General features: G+C 43.3%; 1 protein-coding gene across 2 annotated transcripts; it reads right to left on the bottom strand.

Moving 5' to 3' along the window:
* Window positions 1-501: 501 nt before the first annotated feature.
* Window positions 502-26,065, bottom strand: frmpd1b (FERM and PDZ domain containing 1b). Of its 2 annotated transcripts, none has more exons than XM_042418001.1 (17): window positions 25,871-26,065; window positions 19,238-19,388; window positions 16,869-16,979; window positions 14,678-14,850; window positions 13,111-13,213; window positions 12,633-12,678; window positions 12,148-12,252; window positions 11,859-11,954; window positions 10,338-10,463; window positions 10,045-10,164; window positions 9,543-9,676; window positions 8,033-8,159; window positions 7,548-7,640; window positions 7,110-7,292; window positions 6,580-6,781; window positions 5,387-6,355; window positions 502-5,158 (listed from the first exon to the last, which is right to left on the bottom strand). In XM_042418001.1, exons 3-17 carry the CDS (start codon window positions 16,973-16,975, stop codon window positions 2,574-2,576), a joined length of 5,169 nt encoding a protein of 1,722 aa, XP_042273935.1. In that variant the 5' UTR covers window positions 16,976-16,979; window positions 19,238-19,388; window positions 25,871-26,065; the 3' UTR covers window positions 502-2,573. The 2 variants fall into 2 exon arrangements, with proteins under 2 accessions (XP_042273935.1, XP_042273936.1); XM_042418002.1 differs by having other exon boundaries at window positions 6,634-6,781.
* Window positions 26,066-26,560: the final 495 nt, after the last annotated feature.

Below are 26,560 nucleotides of genomic sequence, written 5' to 3'. Positions count from 1 at the left end.
CACCCTAACAGCAAGTTCTTTCTGACTGTCATTTGAGGTGCAATCTTTGTCTTTTACATTCAAATTTATTATTCAAGAGGATATTTTAATATCTAAGGAATGGAAAATGTTCCTCTTACTCAGCTGGCTGAGAAAGAGGAAACTCTGTGTATAGTGCATAGATAAACATAGCCTTTGTGGAAGTATAGTGACTAAATGCTAGGTAAGTAATCACAGTAATCCTCATTAACAGTATTAGCAGTGCAGACATGGTACAAATAGTGGCTATTAAGACTGCTGAGGTTTATCTTCGAATCTTAACTCCTTGCACTTTAGCTAAAATATTCACCCCTGGGTTAAATGTTTGGTCAGAATGGTAAATTAATGTGTTACGATCTGATAAACAGGCTCTGGGAAGGGAGCGTATATGGCACATTTAATCCATTTCAACAAAACTAATGTTTAATAATCGGTCTGCAGACAAAACCCAAACACCCAGACGTCCAACATTATTAAGGTCAATGTGTAATTTATTCCCAAACAATACATTTCTTGGTACATCAGCTTCATTGTGGATACAGAAAAGTGACTGCTCATGTAGGAACACGATGTCCTTGTTAACATGAAATGCACTCGGTACAATTTTATCACAGAAAACAAATGAGGGTGAAAAGGTGACACAGGCACTGTTCACTGTTTGGGCCTGTTAGATGATCAATTAGAGATGCTCCTGAGTCCTATGTCTGGATGTTAGTGCTATAATGGAGACTGCTACTGGACATTACCTTCATGGCAACTGGAAGCTCTGAAATCTCACACAAGAGTCCTGCCCTCTTATTTTTTTAAGCATAGCCACCTTGGCAAAATTTCCCTCAGTCATCTATATGGAAGAATAAATCTGCTATCCAGCTGTCTCTAAAAACTTGAGAAGTCTTTATTTCAGCTAATCCCCTTATCATATTTGTATAAGCAACTGCAGACTTATTTGGCTTAATTATCTTCCTGTTGTCGTAGGTGGCTAAATTAAATCAATCGGATGGCTCATCAAATGAGCTGGCATCATGTGATATGGACGAGCTGATTTGTGAACACTGTACATCAGCAGACTGATCGAGCAATATAATCCTTTTTACTGACAACTCGCAGACATGAGTACGAACAGGAGTCATTATATTGACAAATGCTAATGCCATGCAACTTTCTGCAGAATGTTGCAATACGTAATGCAGAAAGTTTCCCCGAATCAAGACAAAGGCCGACATTCCAAACAAAGAAAGTACCCATTATATTCAGACAGACATAATGCAGTTATTGTTGTTTTTAATGTTAGTACAACAAAACAAGAGTATAGTGTGTGTGTGTGTGTGTGTGTGTGTGTGTGTTGGGGGGGGGGAGAGTTTATGTTTGCATAGCCATAAACTTAGGTAAAGACAGAATAGAACACAGAGATATAAATGTATATCTACATTTCTGACCCCAGCGTACAGCAGTCAGTCTATCTGTCAGTCAGTATGTTATTAATAAGGTGGCGTGCCCGAAGAGGAAACCATAGTGGGGAATAGTTGTGGCTCAGTGTTTTAAGACTTTGGATCCTTGCTACATCTGAACAGAGTTAACAGTCACCCTTGTGCCTAGTCAAAAACGTTTTAACTACATAAATACGATCCCCTGTTTTGCTCCCTGGGCCCAACCCACACATTCCCAGAAAATATATATGTGTTGTCCTTTGGATGAAAACTAGATTAATGTTATAATACTGCATACGTTTGGGTAATGGGAGTATTTCCAAGAAGCATTCACTCAAGAGTCAGTCAGGACTGGGGAAGGGGTAGAAAAAACACTTTACACAAGGTTACGTGTCTCATAAAAAGGTGCAATCTGTAACAGTCAAAAGTGCTCTCCCTGCTTTGTAATGGTATAGTGTTGTATCCCATTTATATCCGACTGTAATGTTGAAAAACTAAATCCTTAAAAAGGTGCGATCCCTGCACATATAAAACAAATCAGTTAATTACTGTATTTTGCAGGTGTGATAAAGTACATTTTCTGTATTTTGTCAGTTATAATAAACTTGAAAAAATGACAATTTACAGATTACACCTTGTGGAGTGGAGAAATCTTTAAAGCAGCAAAAGATAACATAATACTGTCAAAGAGAAGGAAAAATAAAAAGTTCCAGTGACATCCATAGTTTTTTTTTTCCACCAGAGACCTGCACATCACAGACCATGGTGCAAATATTGTAAAAATAAATACATAAATACATACAGTACATGGGTAATCCATCCTTACATACATACACATATTGTATAATAAAATAAGAGAATTATAAGATAATTATAAAATTCATATGTACAAATGCATAGTCCATATGCGTCCAAGAAGAGGCCGAGCAAAGTTTCCTCTCTTCATTTAGGGTTTTTGTCTGGTGTTTGTGTTTTCAAGTGGAGATATGGGTTTTATGTCTGTGTGCGGTGGTGTGCATGGCACTTACTGTACAAGAACACAGGGGTTACACACCAGATCACTCTGTGCCGTTTCCTCTTGTCACACCTCTAGGGTCAGTGAGTTATTAGTGGGTAAAAGTTCACAGGTCAAAAGTTGAGAGGTATGTTAACAGGCGTGTCCGGGGTGTCTAGCGTGCGTGTCCGGAAGAGCTGTGTGAGTGCGAATACAGAGGAGATGAGCACAGTGCAGCGTTTGGCAAGTAGCCTCACCCCGTCACTCTCCCCCTGACTCTGTCCAGACCCAGTGAGCCCCATGCTCTTACCCCCGACCCCAGCAGCAGTTCCAGCTGTCTCAACAGCCCCGACAAACTCGCGGTACAGGCCCACTATCTCTTTTAGCTTGTCCATGGCCTCCAGGCTGTCATCGTCCTCATCCCTGTGGACCAAACTTGGATTATGACAGATGTCACAACCAGGGCACGGATTTGTTTGCAGGCAAGCTGCTGACAACTGAACCAGGGCACTGAAGCTGTTAGATAAAGAACGCAGGGCTTCATCAGGAGCCCAGCCCACACGTGTGGCCCGCTGACACCCAGATGCCAATCGTCGAGCCTCTGCCTGGAGAAGACTCCTTTCAGCCTCTGTCATGGCGGTAGGACCCCAGGTCCCAGTACAATTTGGACCTGGAGTTGGGGTCATACTGCCTTCACTTCCATTGTGATTTAGGTCAGGCCCTACTTTTATGCCTGCACCATCTCGCTTTGAATCTTGACATGATGTTTGTTGTGGCTGCTCAAGTGCTCCCCTCTCTAACACCAGCATAAGTTGATCTATATCTTTTCGTAAGGAGGCAAAACCTCCCTTCAGCCCACCGTAATTCTTGTTGGTAAGGGAACGAAGAGGACCACCAAGTGAGGTTGTGGGGGACCCTGGACGTGAAACTAGGGGACTGAGTTCAGAAGATGCAGTTGAGAAAGTAGACAGCGGGCGAGGGTTGTCCTTCAGCAGTGACATAATATTGGGATTTGGAGAGGGTGTTGTAGGTGAAGGGACAGTTGGGGGTCGAGCAGGTTTGGGCCGTGTGCGGCGGGAGAACTCATAAACAGTAAGTTCCTCGTCGAAGCTGACACCATCCTCAGTGTCCCCGCTGAAACAGTTGGCGTAGACAGTGCGGCAGCCACAGGCCTCCCGGTGCTGTTGTGGAGGAGTACTGTCTGCAAGTGAGGACGTTGGTGAGTCACCTCCAATTTGCATGCTGGACACGCCTCCCAACCCCACTGCTGAATGGGCCCGTGACTGAGGCTGCTCTGATGAAACACTGTATGCGCTGTTCTCTTTAAAACTCAGATTAAGGTGTGACCCGTTTGTCCCACTGGTGTTTTTCATGTGTGAGGTTACTTCCTGGGCCTCTTTGATGGTGGCTATGACAACTTCAGCTCCGTCGTCTAAAATGTTCCCTTTGACTTCTGATTTTGAGGCCACAGTTTCTTTGTCCTTGACAGGGGTCTTGTTTAAGTCTGATAAACCACTGGCTACAGACAAACCAGAGCCAAATCCAGATGTGTCTCCATTGATGGAGCTAGTGGAGGGATAGTCCAGAGTTCCCAAAATCTCCTGGGAACGGGTCATGTACCAGGGCAGAGCCTGGATCTTCCCTCTAAGCGCAGAGGCTGGTAGTCTGCCTCCCAGGCTGGAGGAGCTGGTCCTCAGGTCTGACCCTGACCCAGATCTTCCTGGTTCTCTGCTTTCTAGGCCCACAACACCTTTGGAGGTGGTTGAGATGAGTGATGTGGTAAGGGTGAGAGGTGCATCTGTATTTTTGGGTGACAGGCTCTCATGGCTCAGAGAAACCCTTCTGGGTCCTGACTGGACGCTACCATTGCGGCTGCTCCATGGGTGAATTCCATTTGGGGGACTTACGCTATCCTTAAAGATCCCTTTACTTGGATCAGTAGGGGAGACAGGAGAGCTAGCAGGTATTGACAAGGGGTGGAGATTGGTGGGAGAAGTAGGTTTAGGGGGTACTGGAGGGGGAATGGCTAACTTTGTACCTGAATTAGAGCGAGGGATAGGGGGTAGGTTGGATGGCTTTTTTGTGGGTAGGGCAGTTCCGTTGCTTTTTCCCTCAACTTTAGGTGCCTCCTTTTCATCAAGGATGTATGTTTTGTCTTTGGAAACAACATGCACTCCGTTCTCATGCGTCAGATCTTTATTCTGCTTTGGGCTGTTTTCTTGCCTCTTTGTCTTTTCCTCAGTTTGTGGTGTTGTGATGGTTAGTGGTTGCTTGCTACACCGCACTGCTGTGATCAGGGGTGACGAGAGAGGCAGTCCACCTGCGCCAGATGTGACGGACTTGAATTCCATAGTGTCTGGCTCCATCTCCAAGAGTTCAGAAGACAGACGTCCAGAGGCGTCGCCATTGCAGTGGGCATATGATCTACCATGCTGAGGCGACTTGGGAGGAATGATCTGAGGTTTGGGAGGCAGCTGGGGCTTAGGTGCCAGTGGTGGCTTGACCTTAACTTCAGGTTTCTCAGAGGGCTTCAGTGGACTGAGCTGTTGGTTGTTAAGTTGATTTTTGGAATCTTTAAGCTTATCCACTTCCCTCTTGATTTTAGAAGTTTCGGCTTTATTTGTAAGGGGGGAGGATGGCTCTTTCCCTTGGACAGCTGGAAGACCATTCCAGCTTCCACTCAAACGATTAGCATTCCTCCGGTCCGCCAGCTCTGCATCTGCGAGAGACAGACACAAATCAAAGAAAAGGACAGATGGAGAAAGGCATCAATAAATTGACACAAATCTTTCCCATAGCTTCTTTAATTGCATTAATGACTCTGTGTTGTCACATGTTGCTATCACATAAAAAAACATGCCACCATAGTTAGAGGGTTTACACAAAACCTGACAAGGATAAAGTATTATTCAGCTGCAAAGTCATAACAAATATGTCATAAACAAACCTGATAGATCAGGAACTGGGGGAGTAAATCTCTCCTGTGCATCAAAAAACTCATCTTCAGACTCTGAGGCACACTCTTTGACCAAAAGAGCTGGTTTGGGGTTAGGTGAAGGTGTGAGAAATAGACCCTCTTCGTCCATTGAGAGGCGGTGCTCAGCCTGTTCTGTTTTGTGTGCAGGAATTGAACTTGTCCTCATTGGGACTTTGGGAGGGATTTTTTTCTTTCTTTTAATAGGTGATCTTTGAAAGGGTGTACTGTCAATCATTCTCAAATCTCTTGAACTAGGGATCTTAGAAATGCGTCTGAGTTCCTTCACTCCATGCTCTTCCTCATCGTCATCGTCATCATCATCATCACTAGTAGCTTCAGGCGGGCTAGGGAGGAAATCAGCCTTGGAGAGCTCAGCAAAGCAAAGGCAGGAGTTGTCGTTGCCACGGTAATTGAGGTTGGTTGGTCGCAGGGGGCCTTGGTGGCGTTTCGGCTCCAAAAGGAAGGGGTGGTGAACATCCAAGGTTGGAAGATTGTCGCCTGCGCGTGGCCCACGAAGTGCATCCAGACGAGAAGGGGCTTTGGCTGTGGCACTGCTCTCTTCTAGGGCAGCACTCAAAGAGCCACTGGACAAGCTGGAAAAGCTGCTGGTGACCCGTGGATCAGTGTGGTACCAGGTGGTCTCCAGATTCATTTCCTCATCCATAACACTAAATATTCGTAGACCACTTCCTGCTGCACCACCTTCCTCTTCACCCTCATTTTCCTTACCTTCTGTTGTCACTATTATTTTCACTTCCTGTTTGCCTTTATGCTCCTCTCTCTCTTTTCGCTCTTCCTCTCTCCTCTTTTCTTCTTCCTCTCTCCTCCTTTCTTCCCAGTCCTGACTTGCTGGGTCTGGTCGTTTGTAATTCTGAGAATCCATTGGGTCATCCTCATCTGTTGAGTCATCTGAGTCACTACAGCAGCGAGACACATAACCTAATAACACCAGGAAAACACACAAACACCAGACAAGCAACACAAAACAAATTGTTAGTACATGAGTAGAGCAGAATAGTGTTTAAATTATGATAGCGTAACATGACTGGCTTTCTATCCGTACCCATACTGGCTGGTGACACATCAACATGTAGTGTGAAAAATATCTATCAAATGGCCAAAGCCAGAAATTGATTATTTTAAGTGAAACAGTTTTTGCTCACTTGATAGGGATTCATAGCACACGCCCTCTATTACGGCGAACCTCCCACACACACCTTCTTCAGCAGGAATCCGGTGCACCCTCACTTTTGGGCGCCCCAGACGGAAGACATTGACACTTGGATCCACCAGGAGTTTGCAGTAGCCTCCCAGCAGACACCCTAAGTCTTTGGCGGCCAGAGAGTCCATCAGTAAGGCAAATGGCTGTGAGAGGAGGGCATTGCAGAAGATAAGGTAAAGTGGAAGTGATTAAAGCCAAAGGGTAAGGGAGAAAAGGCGATGGAGGGGGAGAAAGAGGGAGAGAGAGTCACCTTTGAGTCCAGTGAATTAGCTTTATATAGCTACCACACACTCCCTTAGGCTGTATACTGTTTGTGTATTGGAGGAGAAATGCTTGACCTATATTTACTGTAGCATGATATTTGGCAGGAATATGGTGTGGTGAGTGAACATCCACTTTGGTATTTGTGTCAGTGTATAAGTGCCTACATGTTTATGTATAGTGTATATATGCATCCAGTATCTTCCATACCTTCATGTCGTGCAGTGAGATGCGCAGTAGGCTGACTTTGTCCGACTCAGAGAGCAGCTCCACTCGGCTGATGCTGCTGAACTCAACCAGTCTAGAGATCACATTGAGCTTGTGGTTGATGACCTGGCTCATCCCATACTTCGCTCCCACCAGCAGGCTGACCAGCACCTCCCTGTCCTGAAGCTGGGTGTATAAGTGAGTGAGTAGGGTTATAACAGAAAAGAATTAAATGAAATTAGCGGGAAAGAGGAAGCATAGCATAGGAGAAACAGCAGATGTGTAAATATGTTCTGAATTTAACAACTACTACAGCCATGATCAGCTGGATCCATTGAGCCTGCTGACTGATATGCAATGACAAGTGAAATATGGATCCAAGACCCAGTTTTAATAAAGGTGTTATAACCCACCAGGCGACATCAGGCTCTTAACCCTTACCATCATTGTAGCTGTGTAGGATCGTCCCCCATAAGAAATTAGCTCTCCCAGCTGAGTGAGGTAGGCCAACCGAGCCTGATTAGCAGATATGACCTATAACACCATGTAGACAAAGACAGAAAGAGGAAAAGAACAGTGAGAGCAGGACAGGCAGACAACAGACAGAATGAAAGAAAACCAGTGGGAATTTTATGGTCAACTCCCTGACCAGAACAATACTCTCCACAGAGAGCTACTGTATGCACTCATTTTCCCAGAAACATTATCCAAGCCGCAGACCTACTCTTGCCATTTTCATTACTCTACCACCCACCATCTATCTTACTCCCAACTGGCTGTCACTCCACAAACCACTTTACACCACAGGGAGATTAGCTGTCACTGTTAGAGTCAACTAAAAAGTACCCTACAGCCATGACTAAACTGTCACTATCTCTTTACGCCTCTCCGTGCTTCCTCCCACTCATCCATCAGTCTGTATCTACCTTCTGGCGCGGCTCTAGCAGGGACTGGATCTTTTTGAGGTGGTAGGTGATGGCTTTCCTCAGGTCCTTCTCCCTCATGTTGCTCAGCAGTGTGGGAGAGATGAAGCTGTCCAGGCCAAACTCCTTCCTGTCATCGCCGCACACACAGAGGAATGAAAAGCAGACTGATACATAAGTGAACAACAGATGATTGTCAGTTCTCTGTTACATCAGTGGCTACTAAAATTGAACAACAGTACCCTCCTGGTATTTAATCTAGTTTCTCTAAACCAAAGTAAACATTCATGTAGCATTTGAAAGGTGAAGGAAGCTTGGGACTCAGAAAAAGTCAAAACCACAGTGGAATTGTAGGACAAGCATAACACATACAAAAGTTTGGACACACCTTCCCATTCACACTGGTCCCCATGCACAGCCTAACATTCGCTAAAACACTGAACTATACTTCTAATTGTGCGTTGTCTTGTCAGGTTACTATAGGAATGATATTAATCTTTGAAGGTGAGGCAAAGCAAACATTAGCTTCTCTGTCAAGCTTGAGTGCACACAGCGTACCTCAGTGTATGTGGATCCAGTTTTAAGTGTAAAATTTAGTAACGTAGTGATGTAGATACACTAAACATTATTGTAAGGTGTTATATCTGAAGTAATCACTACATAACAGTAGATACGCTTGAAATTTGTACATTAAAATTAAATAGATACTTAATAAAAATACAAAACCACATTGGAGGTTGTGGAGTAAACATAATGTCATGTGAAATATGTTAACTGTGGTTGGAGCATTAACAAGTATTGTCCCTTCCCCTCTATGGCACAGTGTGTACCAGTTCGCTGTACTTAAGTTATTGTTGTGAGCCAGAGTGCTAATAAATAATTAGCTCCATAGCCAGCTATGTCCCATGGCCCTTTTTTCTAATAAGACTGGTGAGTAACACCTCATATTTGCTGATGTTGTTTTTTTCCACACAGCTGCCACTAGATGTTACCAAACAGCAATATTTTAAATGAATTCCCCATTGATTGTAACTGTAATCAAGACTGCATCATCATTACGATTTCAGGTGAAAAATGCCTGTGTCTGCAGCGCACAGAGTTATTTGTTACTGCAATGATGTACTGTATATAACTGTATTAATCTATGACTGGTGCTTCAATGAAGTGGTCCTTTGGTAAAGGGGACAGTGCTTATGTGTGTTTTTGCATTTTGAGCTTTAAAATGTGAAAGAGAAACACAGAAAGAGGTAAAATTGTGTCTAACACAATAAGACATTTATGATCCATACAGAGGGACTAGGACATATTCACACCCTTGTGCAGACAAACAAAACATTTTCCATCACATTTATAGATTAGGCATTTAGTGAGCACACTTATCCCAGAAAAATTACAGGGATTGCAGCAGTAAAACTAGCTCAAACCCCTTGATCACTAAAATGATACAAAACCTACAATAGGGAGTCAGTGTCCTATCAGTGTGACCCTAAAATGACAAACACATATGACTCACGTAATGCTCTTGATAGAGGCCCTGGTCTGTCCACAACTATCTAGTCTCTCGTGCATGTGCAGGGCAGCAAGGCGGAGTGCAGTGTTGCACTTCATCTCGACAGCAAAACGCTCCTGCAGCACATCCCCGACACTCTGGTAGCACACACAGCAGTCACAGTGTAATGCATACAGACATTACAAATAACCATGCACATTAAACATACTAATGTACAACTGAAAGGGCCACGTTTTTAAAAAAACCATTTGTACAATATACCAATATAGAGTATAATTCTTGTTAAGTATATATGTTGAGTATTTTTTACTGTATGAGCATTCAGACTGGTTTTCCACATGTACTAAGTAGGGAGAAAGCCAACTTATGTGTTAGAAATAACTGAGCTCAAAGTGGAAAACTTATATATGTCACATAAATGAGGATGAACTAAAGGAGGTGTGTCAGATGGACAGCAATCAAGACAGTGAGTGGTAGAGTAGATAAAGAAAGGTGCTGGTCTGACCTGCAAAAAGAGATACTCAAAGGCAGAGGAGTCATCCTGCAGCATGTCCATGGGATCTCTGGGAATGAAACACACCCTGAACAGACATCTGTAATCATGGGAGTCTTTTTTCTGCACCACCTGTAGGAAACACAAGACAGGTGTATAAAAATGTATGCAAGGTCTGAAAGTGAAGGCAACAACTCTACTGTAACTGTTTCTTTAAAAGATACATTAAAGTACCTTTTCCCGCTGTAACACAATGTGTTTGTGTGTGTGTGTGTGTGTGTGTTTATGTCAATTGTTTCCTTCACCTTCTGTATGAGCTCGTCTTCTTGCAGCAGCAGTAGTTTGGTGATGCTGTACTGTTGCTCTAACACCAGGGCAAAGTACTCGATGGCCCGGATGGACAGTTTATCCTTCAGAGTCAGAACAATGTCCTGGAATGGTGAAAAACCAACAGTTCAGACCCCCTTAGACAAACATGTTTCATCCCAGTCTGCTGATGGCAGATGGTCAAATCTGATCCCCCCTCAGATTCCCTTTTGGCTGGGAATACAAGCTGAAATACAAATACAAAATCTGCTGTAACAATAATAATGTGCTCATGAAGACAATGACAGATATGGACCTACTGGCAGTAAGTTACTCACCTTATTATCTACCTTGTGAGAATTGAGATCTCATTATGATCATTGTAAACATTTTATGTAAACAATATCAAACTGGACACAGAGACAATATCTAGAGTTACTTGACAGCTCTGCCCCCGGGACACACCAGTGATTCTTACTGTCATCTCAACAGGGACTTCAGTCACTGTACACTCTCCTCCTCGTTGCCTTCTTTGAAATGTTGCATAATTTCCTCCTCCAGGAACAATACAATACACGTTTTTGTATTATGCCATCATTACTGTACAGCCACAACAGCTACGGCCTTCCCACACTCTTAACACCCCTGGGGCCATCACGCCGCCATAACTTGTGGTGTGCTTCATTACAAAATACACCCACTGGTTTCGAAGAAGCCCTCTACAACTAAAACAAATCATGTCTGGTCTCATGATGCTTGATGAGAAATTGAGGGGGCCACTGATTGGATTTGGATTATTGGAAATGTAGTTACTGACATTAAATAAAGGGGAAGTAATCTATAATCCATCTATTCTTTTTTGATTTTTATTTGGTGCTTCATTGTTGCTTTCTGCTATTGTCAAAGTCCTCCTCCACTCAAAAATGTGTTTTTGCTCTTGTTCCTTTAGTTGAACGTTTGAGCTTCACTATGCAGAGTTTGACACTAGAAGGCTGTTGAGTTTAAGGCGCGTACCTATGATTTGTGATGACGTATTCAGAGTCAATCGTGGTTCAGTATTTCTTATACAAGTGTGACGTGGAAACTTGAAGCCTTCAGAGCACATAACCTAAGAATTGACTTCATAGGGAAGTAGGAGAGATCTTGTTTTCTGCAGTTAAATGTTTAAAATCAATAATATTTGCATGTTAATTTTTTTGTGGAAAGACTGTATAAGACACAGATTATTATTCAAAGCAGAGTATTCTTTAAGATGGCTATGAGCGACTTTTCAGCTCTGCAGGCTTTGTCGCACCAATGAACCTGTGGCAGGTTTCTTCTCATTTGCTTTCAAAAAGCACACTGGTATTGATGGACATGTCACCCACCTCAGACTGATGCAGCCACCTCTTGGGCCAACAAGTAACAAGATGCATCATCCAATTATCCATCTCACATTCAAGATTCATTGAAGGTGAACCAGCAGTGCTCACAATTTAATTTTGACCTTTTATTACATGCAACACATGTTTAGCACATACCTTGACAGTGGTGGTGTTGTCAAATTTGAAGGCCTTGGTTTGTCCGTTCTCTAAATAGACTTTTAGGACATTGGGCAGGAAGAGAAGAGAGTTTCCCTGATGGAGAGAAGTGAAAGATATCAGTTTGGTTAGACAGGAATCAATATCAAAAGAGAAAAGATAAATAGAAAAAGGTCACATAACAGCTTAGAAAATGAGACCAAATAAAGAAAAATCAAAAGTGTGAGAGATCCAGAAATGAAGGTTGTTCACAGCAGCCATCATTCTGTGTCGAATAAGATTTTCCCACCTGAGTGTGCCCATTGACCACCACCTCCTCTGCAAAGCGCACTTTAACTGGATTACTCCTCAGACGAGCTCTCTTCTCCGCTGACATGATGGATGACTTGGGATTCTGCAAAACACAGATATGCACCAGCGCCATTATGAGAGAGCTGGACCATAGACCAAGACACACACTTATTAAACTCAACGCGGTACGATAGCAATTAATTCTGGGACCAACAAACTGAGACACACACAGCCACAGCCCATAATCAAAGTGTTGACACAGACACACACACACACACACACACTGTATGTACATGTGCACATTGCAATCTGAGGGCAATGTGAAGGCAGTTAATCCTGTCAGAAGATGTAAGCTTACAGTCACATGCTTGGAAACATACACAGAGAGCTTATGTTAAAATGATGGATGGTGTCATGATTCTTTATGAATGTGTGTGTGTGTGTGTGTTGAGGGGAGGTCATCAATGTCTTCTTTGTACTCACGGTCATGTGGCGTAGGATAGTCACAGTGATACAATCCTCCAAGTCCCTGCGTGGAGAAACAACACACACACACCCACACACATACAGACACACACACATACAGACACACACACGCAAGGACAGACGCACACACACAGGGAGAGATCATTATCTTTCTGTCCAGCTGTCAAGTAAGCACTTTCTCCTCTGACCTTTGCCCCTAACTTGCTAAGCCTTTCTCATATATACGCACACACCCTCATGGATGAATCACCCACACACTCTCAGAAATGCACAAGGCAGACAACAAGCAGCCTCTTATGACACTGTATTTAGTCACTGGAGGAACCGGTAACTGGACTGGTTTTTGAAATACTTCTTTTTTGAGTTATTTTATGAGATAGATAGAAATATAGATGGATAGATAGATAGATAGATAGATAGATAGATAGATAGATAGATAGATAGATAGATAGATAGATAGATAGATAGTTCTCACCTTAAGACGTTTTCCACCTGCTCAGCACTCAGATCCTCCAACACGGTATCATTAATCTGCAACACATGGTCCCCTGGGTACAGTATCCCATCTGCAGGACTTCCTACACACACACACACACACACACACACACACACACACACACACACACACAATGAAAAGTGTGAGCCCTTGCATAAAACAAAAAACCCAGCTGCATACGTGGGCTTGCACTTTCAGTTCAGATAAAGGGAGATATACACACATATGTAGGCACTCTCTCTCTCTCTCTCTCTCTCTCTCTCTCTCTCACACACACACACACACACACACACACACACACAATGACACATATGGTTATTCAACATGGCTGACTCAACAGTGTTCAGCTGAGCTCTCCAGGATGTGAGGGGTTACACTTATTCTGGGTCTCTTCCAACTCGGCTCCGCTCTGCTTTCTCTAGTTATTTATACTCATTTGTCTTCAGGCAAGAGAGCACGGCCGAGGCACAGCAGTTTCAGCTTACTCTAACACACACACACACACATACACACACACAGACACAGACATAAGCGTACGTATGCATAAACACATATACCCATGCACACATGTTTTCACACACCCTGTCTGCCTGGCAAAGCCCCGTCTGTCCCTGATTTTTGACCCACTGACGGCCTGCCACACTGCTTTGCAAGCTTGCACACACACATACACACACACACACACATACTACACTTACACACATTCTCTCTCTCACTCTCGCCAGACAGGCTAACCAACCCCCCATCCCTCTGTTGAGCTTTCATGTCAGCTCTGCCAATATCCTGATCTTTGTGGTTTTTCAAGTCCCCTCCCTTCCTCTTTCCTTTCTCTATCCTTCTTCCTTTCCTCTCACATTCACCTCCTCACTGACTCCTCCCATCCACTAAGGCCTCACCCATCCTCGCTCTCCGCATTCTGCACACTTTCACACTCATTATTTTGCTCTCTTTGGCCATATTTATACTTTGGTCTCTTGCCCTTTAGATCTTCCTGCTGGCATCTTCTATCTCTATTAAATCTTGTCTTCTGTTATCACCTCTCTGTCTCTCTCTCTCTCTCTTTCTTTTTGGCAGCAGCTAGCAATTACTGAGTGGGTGTCGGGGTGGGACCCTCCTCAGGGCATTTATCAGCTTATTTCACAAGATAGACGTAAAAGTCATGGATCAGCATCTCTCTCTCTCTGGTTCCCCGCTATCAAAGTTGCCTAAATGAAAAGTGATAGAATTTAAAAAGGATGAGCAGGTGGCTCTGTTGTTTCTATGGCCTCTCTGGCACCGTGCCTTACAGTTCGAATGCCAGGAGAGAGTCAATGTGTGTGTGTGTGCGTGTGTGTGTGTGTGTGTTTGTGTGTGTGTGTGTGTGTGTGAGAGAGAGAGAGAGAGAGAGAGACAAAGAGTGTGTGTAAATCTGCCATGCTGCAGGCAGTGCACTGTTGCATGAAGCAGGTGGCCATTTGGAGAGGAAGCAGGAAAACAAAGTGCACTCATCCACATCGACAAACATGTCACACAAACAGACACACAAATTATCAGACTTCTCACGTACCTGGGGCAACATCCCTGACCAGCAGGGGTGCATTTGTGGTGAGCGTGAAGCCATGTCCAGTGCTGCTGTCCAGGACCGGGTCCCTGGTGATCTGCAGCGACAGCTTGGCTTGGAAGTTCTGATTGGACAGACTGTTGGAGCGCTGCGACCTCCCATCGCCTAGCAACCGCTCTCTGTGGGGGTCAGACGGGGTGACAGGTTACCTGACTGGAGACTAAAACACTGTGGTCATGAAGAGATAAATTCAGGTGAATCAAGGGAGTGACAGTTCAGCGCTCTCTGCCTGCACATTTAAACATTTCAAACAAATCCTGTTTTTTTGTTATTAGTCAGTGGCTTGTTATAACAGTATAACAATTAGTGAAAAATTTGTTTTGTCCCCCCTCCTATTAGATCAGCTGAGTCTGTTGACTGTCTGACCACCTTTATATAACATTCAATAACTTCATGGGTTTGCTCTAATTGCTGTACTTCATGTGTACGTATGTGCCTTTTTTTCCTGTTCTTCTTGTTCTCTTTCTTTCTGTGCCAATGTTGATGTGAAGCACTTTGTAACCTAGCACCTGTTAAAAAGGTGCTATATAAATAACATTTTTCTTACTCCTAAAACAATTCACATTACGCAAGAACATCCTTAACCATAAGTTTTTAGTTTTGTTTCACATGTTTCTTGTAATCAAACAAGAAGAGTGTTCTTAGGCACAGCTGTGATTTGACCTAAATGCTAACATCAGCATGCTAACAGAATCACAATAACAATGTTAACAAGCTGATGTTTCGCAGGTATAATGTTTGCCAAGTTCACCATCTTAGTTTAGTGTTTTAGGATGCTAACATTTGCTAATTAGCACTAAACACAAAGTATAGTTGAGAGTGACGGGAATGTCATTATTTTTGCAGGTATTTTGTCATCAACTAGTATTGGTTAATGGATCTGCAAAGTGATTACATTTCTTCCTGAGGGGGACATGAATATCTTTAACAAATTTCATGACAATCCATTCAATAGTTGCTGAGACATTTCACTCAAAACCAGTGTTGAACTGCTGGTAGTGTGAACGGAGCACAAAAATCATTACAATTCACACTCTGGGGACCATGAATGTTTGTACAAAATTTCATGGCAATCCATCCAATAGTTATTGAGGTATTTCAGTCTGGACCAAAGTGTTGGAACGACTAACAGACAGACTGACGACGCCAACATCCAAGCAGCTAGCATGACTTAAAACATCAAATACTCTTTAGTTGTTGCAAACATGAATTAGCAGACCAAGTAGCCCTCACTGTATACTCTCAAACATGATCAGAGCCAGACTCAGAGAACTGAGGTCACATTCACATAACCTGCTATACATCATCTGTTCAAATGCACCCTGGGACGGTACAGTATCTGTATGTGTTGCATTTAAATCTCATCCTCTCCGTGGGGCCTGTGATCCTGGTCAGTTGGTCGTGACACGGTGAGACTTTTTTCCAAAAATGACTAACAGGGAGTTTACTTGGCTTCCGCTGCGCCAAGGGTACGAAGGACTCTTGAAAGCATATTTGTGGTTCGCTGTGGGGTGTGTTTGTGTGTGAGAGAGGGACAGTGAGGTTTTATACGTGTACTCAACTATGTGTTATGTGTCTCAATGTGTGGGTGTGGAGAGGAGATGAGTGTTCATATCAAGAAATGTCCTTTTTTTCTGTCATTTTCATCTCATTTTAGGGTATTTTTTTATCATTCAGGGACATTTCTATTTATCAGTTAAATAGTATGTTTACTTGGTATGCTGAGAAAAAAAACAACATTTGAACTGCTACATTTTTAAAAATGATATAGCTTATATACCACACATCCCACACTTCTTCCCTAAGTGTGGGATGGCAGCAAGCCTGGAAGGGGGTGATGTTGTTTTCTCCACTCTCTATCCGAAAACTTTATTTTATTTGTTTTATTTGTTGTTGACGCAGTGATTTGTGTGCGGTCAGCATTTCCACCAACTATCTGGTGCGTGGTGCCAACATTTTTTTTACTGCATACTCAGTTGTTTTCTGGTCAATTTCTACTCCATTCTCTTGCACAGAACACACTGATCATAAGTAAAATGAGAGCAATCCTATAGGAACTACTTTTTACTTTTGCAAGCATTTCCTGGACTTTGAAGAGGATCTTTGCCCTCAGCTGTGAATCTGGTTCATTCTGTACCTGCTAAGTGACTCTCGGGTGCGGCGTATTATTGTTCCCACCACCTGCTGCACCCGGCTGGCCCTCCGAGCTGGAGACCTGCTCCTACATCGCTCCTTCTCCTCCATTTATCTAAAGCGACAAAGAGAGTGGGAAGGATATGAGTTACAGACATAATCCCAGAGAGGCAAAACACAGAGAGAAAAAAGGAGAGACGTGGAGATGAAAGGATTTGTAGGGAGGAAAAAAAAGTTATACACTGCTTAGTTTAGCTCTGTCTCGCTGGTCTGTGCATTCAGCTCCAGCTAAATTTGCATCTTGCCTGCTCTGTTTTTATATGCAGAGCATGTAGCCTGCCTTGAATACGATGAATAATCAGATATGTGAACAGTCAGGAGAGCGAGAAAGAAAGACAGAGAGAAAGAGAGAGAAAGAGAAGGGTGGAGTGAAGCCAGCAAGAACAACAACACATGTCACACACATTTGTCTGAATGACCTAATTCACAACAACAAGGCATAAAGGATAATTGCATAATCTCACAAGATTGACAAAGAGTTCAGCATGAATATATTACAATCTGCTTGTTCACTATGCTGTGCACTTTCTGCTTAGCCTGCCCTTTAAACAGGGGAGCGGTGGGGACATAATGAGGGATGGAGGGCTCAGTCAAACCCCAGGGAGGCAAAGCTGGTCAGCATTGAATCCTGACCAAATCTCAAGACTTACAGCTCCTCTCAGCTTTGTTTTGTTTCTGTCAGCCAATCAATACGCTGGCATTGAGCTTGTAGAGCCTCTGGTAATACCTTGACAGGGTTTTATTATCTATATCTGGAAATATACTCTACAAAAGCGCACACAGAGCCGTCTTATACATGTTCATGTTTTTGTTGTGTTAGATGTATGGCTACAAAGAATTTAGAGGGCAAGGGTACACTGCAGATTCACATCTCAATGTGGATTTCCAAGATTTGAAGTAGCTGAGGTGTATGTAATTTATTTGTTTCAGCCGACTAAAGCTGCTCCCTTTGTTTGCGACATCATGATGAGTCAGGTTCTCTGTGTGTTTTTGTTTTATTAGATATTGCTGTTGTCTTGCGATATACTTCACCTGCTGTTCACGTCTGTATTGAACTGTTTGACCCCATGAGGCAGAGAAAAGGGAGGGAAACTTTGGCAGGAACAGGGAGAGTAGCGACCCAGACCTGATCAATATGGCTAACGATGATGAATGTGCTCCTGAAACCTAATGATCTGTACCTTGGCCTCGGCAGCCGGGGGCTTAGTTTGATCAGCTCTCTGAAATATGGAGGAAACTTCTGCAAGCCAAGACTTTGTGAAGATGTTTCAAACTGTTTTCTGGCAATCTGCCACACTTGTCTGGGGGCATTTTAAAGAAATTAAGCGTCTTATTCATTTCAGAGACAATCAGCAGGATTTCAGCTGTAGATACAATTTCAGCAGGAGTCTCAGTCTAAGTGACTGCTGGTTGTAGGCCAGCGATGACTAGCCTCCCTCAGTAGCATTAAAGCATGCAGTGTAGGTCTGTCCTTTAAGAGGATTAGAAGCCCTCATTCTGCACGGGCCCTCACTGGTCAGGGTGTCACTTTAGCACCTCCCGCTGATCCGGATTGAAGCAGATTGACGTGGATGAGGAAGGATGAGTGAGGCTAGGTAGCTGACAGCCGCGCACCAGGAACAGAGTGTGATTACTGGCGCACCCCGGCTTGTTCGATCATTGAGAGAAACTGAAACCGACACGCCAATCAGCTTCATTTAAATCTTGAAACATGCTCAGGCTGCTAATAGAGACCCTCTTGCGTTGTCCTTGTGTTTGTGTCGGCTACAGTATGCTTGCAGGAGTCTGGATGTACATGTGTGTGCCGTAGTGCTGCAATCAGTGCTGACTCAGGTGACCTTTTTTTTTTTTTTTTTTGCTGTCACACTCCCTTTTTCTCTCTTCTGTCTTTCATTTTCCCCTCTCCCTCTCTCTCATTTTCTTTCTACCTCTCTCTCTCACCCTCACTGTCCTTGCCGAGTCAGGTGGTCGTCTCCGATGACAGTCTCTCTGGGCAGCAGCATCCAGATTTTTTTTATATACATGCACATCTTCAGCACTTGAGCACTTGGGTTTACTATCCTCACAACAGCTCAGCTTTATAACTTTATAACACTGAGTATTGCTTTAGTTATGAACATCAGATATTCAAATTGAAGACAACTTATTGCACACATTAAACATATCTGGCAACAAAAGATTTGACATGTATTCTGTCAACAGGATAATCCAAACCAAATTTATACTTTCATGGCCTCAGATATAGCCCTCATATTTTATGAAAGCAGCACAATGCCCCACATTTCAACTGGAAACTGTGAGAGTGTGACTCACCGTGATGTAGCTTGTCTCTTCAGGACTCCAGAACACAAATACTCTCTCGCCCTCTGAGACATCAGCTCTGCAGCCCCTCCAGGATTGGCTGAAAAGAGGTGGAGGGGGGTCCTTGTGATCATCAGGGCCAATCCCAATCTGGTGTGGCCACCTGTGCAGAGCAGAGAAATGCTGTCAGGGAGACCTGTCAAAACCCATAAACAGGCTGTATAATCCACACGACGAGTTTATAATTAGAGCGACGCGTGAAACAAGCAGTTATCGAGTATGATTGGATTTTATCAGCCGTGTCTGCCTTGGTTTAGCAACAGAACTATATTCCAGTTGTTGATATTTTCAGAGTGAACGTGCAAGTATGTCAAGCAAAGCAGATGTGAGTCCCAACCCGCTATGTGGTTGTGGTTTTCCAAGAGGCCCCTCCTCTGGTCCCCAAGGCTCTCTTGCTCTCTTTCTCTCTCTCTCTCTCTCTCTCTCTCTCTCTCTCTCTACTCCTCCGCTGCCTCAAAAGCAAGCACATGGTGATGTGGAGACGAGGCACTCCATCTCCGTCTGGTTGTCTAAATTAAAATTTCATACCGCCCAGTTCAGTTAACATTTCTTACTCTCTAAAAGCAAAGAGGACAGCCTGTGAATCCTGATGTGGGGGAGAGAGAAATGCTGCCAGGCAGACAGAGATCTTGGCCAATAATAAAAGAGGACAACTCTTTCAAGTGAACACCAGGGCAGATATGGCTGGAACATAAGCCCTGATTTGGGGGAAAAAAACACATTTGGGGAACGCTTTGTTGTGACTCTTGAATTAAGAGAGACATTGAATAAACATTCTTGATCTCTTCTAAGGAAACCACCTCATTTGGCACTTGAATGTTGATCTGTGAAGTAAACTCTCCCTCTTTTTCTCTCTCTCATCTAGAGGAGGGAGCAGAAATCAAGGAATTCACAGTCCCATCTGTGCGGCTCTCCCATCAGGCCCTGTGTCCCACACACAGAGCTCTTTCACGAGGCCCATGTGTCCAAGTGAAAAGCCAGCAGAAGAAGACCCAGACCCACACAGACTGCAGGGCACATGAATAATGCATGGGGCTAATGCAGCTAGCTCAGCCCCTGACCGCCTTCTTCTGCCACTTTGCCAACACAGGCAATAAGAAAAGCGGAGCACAGAAGAAGAGAGAGACACACAGGAAAGACGTATGGGGGTTGAAGAGGTGAGGGGAGGGAGAGGGGAGGGGGCTCTGAAGGGGCTGAGAAAAGGGGAAGGGATACAGAAAAGAAAGTTGGTCGAGGCAAAGAAAAGGGAGAAAGGACAGGATATTGGAGTGGGGGTGCGGGAGGGGAGGAAAGGGGGAGAATTTTAAAGAGGGTGAAGAGGGCAGCGTCAAAGAAACGAGAGAGTCAAAGCTGCTGGAGAAGAAAGGAAAGAACAAAAGTATCTACAGTGAGACGTAAAGGAGTGTTCACGGGGTGGAGTGGAAAAAGCTGATCAATGCAGCATTTCTCCGCCAACAGAGAGCAAACAAAGCCGGGCGGCAGACATTGATGTATGGTCAGTTGTTAAATAAATAAATAAAAAGCAGACCTGTAGCATTATTACCATTTGTCATGCTGTTTTATTTTTTCCTTCCTTCTTTGCTTGCTTTAAATGAAGAGATTGTTCCCTATTTTCTAATGATGTGACAGCATTTCATTTGATCCCAGTTTCAAGTCTAAGACAGTAAATCCTGTGTGTGTGTCTGTGAGCTGGTGATGAGTCTGCTCTTAATCTGGTTCGAAATCAATAGTAATCGTGAATCCTGTCTGCCACTGTCGTGCCCTTAAGTCCCCGAGCTGCCCGCGCAACTCTTCAGTGAGCCTTGCAGCCTGTCTGGCCTTTATTACTCATTCTCCCTCCTTTCACCTTCCCACCCCTCCTCCATTCTTCACTGTACACGGAGAATATTTGAGTGTTGTTAGGTAATGAAGGCTGTCGCAATCCCTTTGTTTTCGATGTCTGTATCTCATTTCTCTGAGACAATCCCCAACTCGCTGCTCATTTTCCCACACAATGTCTCTCTGTCTCTGACAAAACAGTCAGTTATTCAATCCTGTCGCCTGGTATGAGCACACATGCAGTTCATAGAGACACTCCACTCTCTCCTCAGCTGATGAGAGGTGGTACCGAATTGGCTGTGGTTTCTGTCTCTGTGCAGCCAGCTAGATAGAAAACAGTTTTAAGCCCAATTAGCACTGCTGGGCCAGACCGACCCAGGGTGGAGCTAGTGAGGTAGCATTAGGACACACAAATGTCCAGATACAGCTGCTATCCTGTTAAATAACAATCCATGTGACAGGATGAATTTCTCAGTAACAAACTTAGATTTGTCACTCAGCTGGCCTGAGCGCTGCTACACTCTGTTAATGCAGTTACAAACACTCAATTACACACCACATGCATGCCCATACTCACACACACACACACACACACACACACACACAAGAAAAAGCCTTGCTCACTGACTCAACAACAGCTTTTATTTTCAAACGACCAGTTGGTTGCTACTGACAGCTTGTCCCCAATCTGTCCCATACACACATACACACACACACACACACACACACAGCAACACACACACTCTTCCCTCCAGCCGAATACGACACACCGGATACAGCTGCACCACATGAGGCGCAGGGTAGCAGCAGCAGCAGGGGTCATTTCAGCAACTCGACAATTCAGTTTGGCTCACAGTCGCTGGACGCAGACCTCAGCACACATTCAGTCCAACAGCACTCTTGGCAGGAAATATTATGTGTGTGAATATCTGGATGACTTGAGGCGAGTGTGATGCAGCTGAATTGTTTCAAAATTCCATGAATCTGAAGCTGTAAATGTGATAAATGTCAACACTCCATGGATTCATCTTCATCTCACGAAGGGCTGTGGACAAATAAAATAGTGATGATGTGTCGTGCTTTCCATCCAGAGGACGACCCAAGTCAGAAGTTAAGTTTAAAGGTTAAAGAAAAAGGTACTGAACAGGTTTTAGAAGTAAAATCAGTATTGTGTTAAATTCCCATCTAAAATCTGAGAAACATATAAAAATGGTGACACATGGAACTCATAATTGTGTTATTCATTACATGTTCACATTAAAGTTATTGTGCAACTTCTTGGTCGAACTCAACATCCACTAATCAATCATTTTTTAAATAAAATTTTGAATATAAAAGATCATGCATTAAATATTTTTGTCCATTTTAGAAGGTTATTGTCAGTTTATTAGTGCAGAATCTCTGGGTTAGTTGTGTGCGTCTCTTATTGTCATTGATTTGTATCGTGTATGTATTTTTATGGTTTATATGTCAGGGGGTTTTTTCTCTTAAGTTGAGGGGAAGTCCACCATAAAAGTTTATTGCTCCTTGACCTCTCCTGTCACATCTGTTGTACTTCTATTGCCTGGTTTTGTTCTCAACACTGTCGTTTTGGTCAGAAATTAAATATGTTACGCTTTTGTCAGTTCATAAAAATAGCTAATATTATCCATAAACGCCTAAATAACCAGATTCCTCAGGTGCTCGGTGGTGAAACCTCCATAACTCGTAGCAACCTTTTATAAAACATCTTTTGAATAAACAACTTTTCTGATTTCATTTCAAATTCAAGTTTATACAGTCTTGTAGTCATGTTGTGTTTCATCAAGTTGTTCCTGTATTGTTGGTCAGCTGGTCAGTAGGTCCACCACTTTAGTCCAGAATAAAATATTTCAACTATTGGATGGTTTACCATCAAATTAGGTACACACATTCTTGGGTGATAGCTTGCTGATGTATTTTACTAAACACTGCTGTGATTAAGTGCTGCTTTACAGAGCTGCTACAGACTTCAGTGTTGTTATTGTGTTTGTGTCCTGCATTGCTGTCTTGTCCTGTTGTGTTGTGTGTTGTATTTATACATTTATTTATTTATATATACAACAGCCCATATAAGGATGGGTGTTGTAAACTAGCTTAGGCTATAAATGCTGTGGTATGTGGCATTGGTCCATGCTATGTACTCATCCCTGAAAAAAGAAATGTCAAAATAAATTGATCTTTCATTTAAGTTCACTAAAGAAAAAAAACAAACTGTCACAGTCATCTATCAAACAGCAGCTTGGTGGCTTGTTCAGTCGTTGATTGCATCTGTTGCTTGTTGTGTTTTTCTGCTTATTTGTCTGTCTTCCAGACATAATCACATCTCCCGTTCTTCATTCAGCCTGTCAGCTCATTCCATTAGCATTATGAAGGCAGGGCTCACCGTGCGCCACTCATTTCATTTCCCCTTTCATCAGCAACCTGGTGAGGCTTGAGTTCCCCAGTGCACTATTAAATAATGGGTCTTTTGAAAATTAATAGTGTGCTGCGTTGTGCTACATGTCTCTATCGATGGTTCTGGTGGTTCCGGAGACAGACAGACAGACAGACAGAGAGGATGAGAGGATGAGACGATGATAGATGTTGTAAGTCTGGAAAACTGTCTGCCTCGTTTCTTCTGTTGCTGTCTGAGCCAATTTCCTTCAACTCAGTGATCCTTCAAAAACTGCACAATAGAGGTCTTATCTTTAAGCAAAAGTAATATCAGGGCAGCCAGTATGCCAGCAGCTATATAATATAGCTACAGCAGGATTTTAATTTTTCCTGTCATATTGAAGAATATAGAAGAGGAGAAAACCGGCTTATACAGAGCTCATATTTACTTTGCTTTATTATTGTTATAGGCTTATGGTTTTCATTCTCTCTATGTCTTCTTATATGGTCATAAATAGAGTTGGCCTACATTATGGCGCCACTGCCAGTCAATTGTGCCATCACCATGGAGCTGTCACATCAATGAGGTCATGTCTCCTTTTTCCTCTGCAGGAGAATAATACTGGTACAGTTTGAGGGCAAAAAATACACATTTACAGTATATCCCAACTCCAATATCCATCAGTACTGTACATCCATCACTCTGTCCACCCATCAATATATCCATCCATCCATACCATTATTATACACTGAAGTAACCCAAAATTGAATTCCTTTTCTGAGAAAGGAAAGAAAAGAAAAGAACAATATTGACTGATCAGCATCTTCCAGAAGCCACTAGCTGAAACAACATGAGTCGAATTACTGAACAGCTTCAATTATCGGTTGAATCTAATGATCAACTGGTCAAGGTGTTATAGGCTGTAGCAGCAAACACCAGCCCAGCAACACAGTCTGCCCTGGAGACATGGAGCTAAGACCAAACAGAGAGGAAGAGAGAGGGAGAGGATGGCTGGCTGGCTGGCTGGCAGCAGTGAGTAAGTGGGACAGAGGAGCAGTCAGGCGAATGCAGGAAGGCAGCGAGTCTTTCCTGATGTGCAAGTTCTGCCCGTCATGTTTCTCCTCTGGCAGAGTGACCTCGGAGCAGCAACTCCCATCACATGTTGTAGCCTACATCCCTGAGTCATAGCACAACGCCTGCAGCAATGGCAGAGCACACACACTCACTCACATACACACAGACACACACACACACACACACACACACACACACTAAGTGCACACATGAGCGAAAGCAAAACACTGAATATCCACAGCTATTAAACACAGGCTGCACATCACAGGACCAAATTGGCATTCATTCATTCCTTCATTCCTTCATTAATTCATTCATTAGTGTACGTTGAGCCACCACAGGAGCACCATATGACGTTTTTATAAATATTAAGTGATGTCTGTATATGCACAGTGAAGACTGTGTTATCACACAGACATATCTAAATGGAACCGCAATCAGCGGTCATATCAAATCATGTCATGCATTAAATGAAGGCCCCAGAACAGCAAAACGCATTGTTCCGGTCTAGTTGTGTTGCGCTTGTCATGCCTGGCACGGCACGGAAGAGCGCAGGAAAAAGAGGCTGCTGCTGCTGCTGCTGGCCAAAGGATACGAGCAAAGGAAAAAAAAAAGACGACTGTCCCAGTGTGGCTGCACATCGCCTACGCCCATTCATAATGTGCGTGTTTTACTACCCAGACTCCTGGCAGACCCCCTGATCCATCAGGAATTAGTCTGTTCATTTCTAATCTGTAGACAGTGACGGTGATTTCACTGCGCAACGACAACATGGATCACTACCGCTGCATGAGACATGTGTGTGTGTGAATATGTTGAATAAATGCAATTCAGTGTGATAAAAAGATAACCAGTAAATGTTGAATTTTTGACTGTATTCCTGTTAGCTTGTTAGAATTAACTAACTACGTATCGATTGTGTCTGTCGCTCGTAAATACTTCATAAATGCCCTGAAAATAATCAATATTTCCTTTTACCCCGGCCAAACTGTAACTTTGATCACTGGGAGCAGCCATGCCAGTCTAACCAGGAGGCTAAACAAAGAAAAAAAAGGTCAGTCTTTTGTTGCTTTCTTTATAATCTTAATCGGATTAAAATCTCTCCATCGCCCCCCTCAAACAGGGACGCGGGTGTAGCCTGCAGGCGTTGTGAAAACGACCACCGGTTAAATTATTCATTTCGATGTGATAAATATCAGTTCAAATGGCAGGAATGGATGCAAGGTGCAGGCGCCTCCGTGCTCAGCCGAGCGCCTCTTCATCAGACAATAACACCGGGAAATACCGAGAAAACTCACCTCGTGGTCTGAGGAGGAGACAGAGTCTGGGAGTCTGGGAGGGCTGTCCCCTAAAAGATCAGTGATGCGGAGGATTTTAGTGGGGAAATGATGTTTGTTTTCTCAGAAATATCCGCGGCGTCCTCCCAGGCCGGATGGTGATGGTGATGTGGTGTGTGTGGGGGGTTTGGCTGTATGCTGGATGCTGTCATCGCACTGGGACTACTCTCTGCCTAATCCTCGGCCCTGAGCTCAGAAATAACCCACCGCCTCCCTCTGTCGTCTCTCTCTCTCTCTCTCTCTCTCCTCCCTGCCTCCTCTGCTGTCTGCCCGAGGACCCCCGCCCCTCCTCTGCAAGCTCAATTAGACTTACATATAATAGTAGTAATAACAATAATAATTATATGTCACTGTTGTCCTCTGATATGTGATTTTTGTTTAAAAAAGTATCATCGCTCATCATTTTTCCAGTTTTTAGTGATTCAGTTATTTTATTTAAATCATACATTGAACGCCTCTTCTGAGAATAGAGATCCATATTTACTGATGACTTTCTTCTTATAATGGTTTTATTATTCTGTGTTTTATAATATCTTAGAAAACTGTCAATAACCCCAAAATCCATATAATAATAATAATAATAATAATAATAATAATAATAATAATAATAATAAAGGTGATTTACAATTTAACGATCTACAACTAATGAAT

The sequence above is a fragment of the Thunnus maccoyii genome, chromosome 8 (genome assembly GCF_910596095.1).
Source record: "Thunnus maccoyii chromosome 8, fThuMac1.1, whole genome shotgun sequence".
NCBI classification, from domain to species: Eukaryota; Metazoa; Chordata; class Actinopteri; order Scombriformes; family Scombridae; genus Thunnus; species Thunnus maccoyii.
This window is presented reverse-complemented; position numbering and strand designations above follow the sequence as displayed.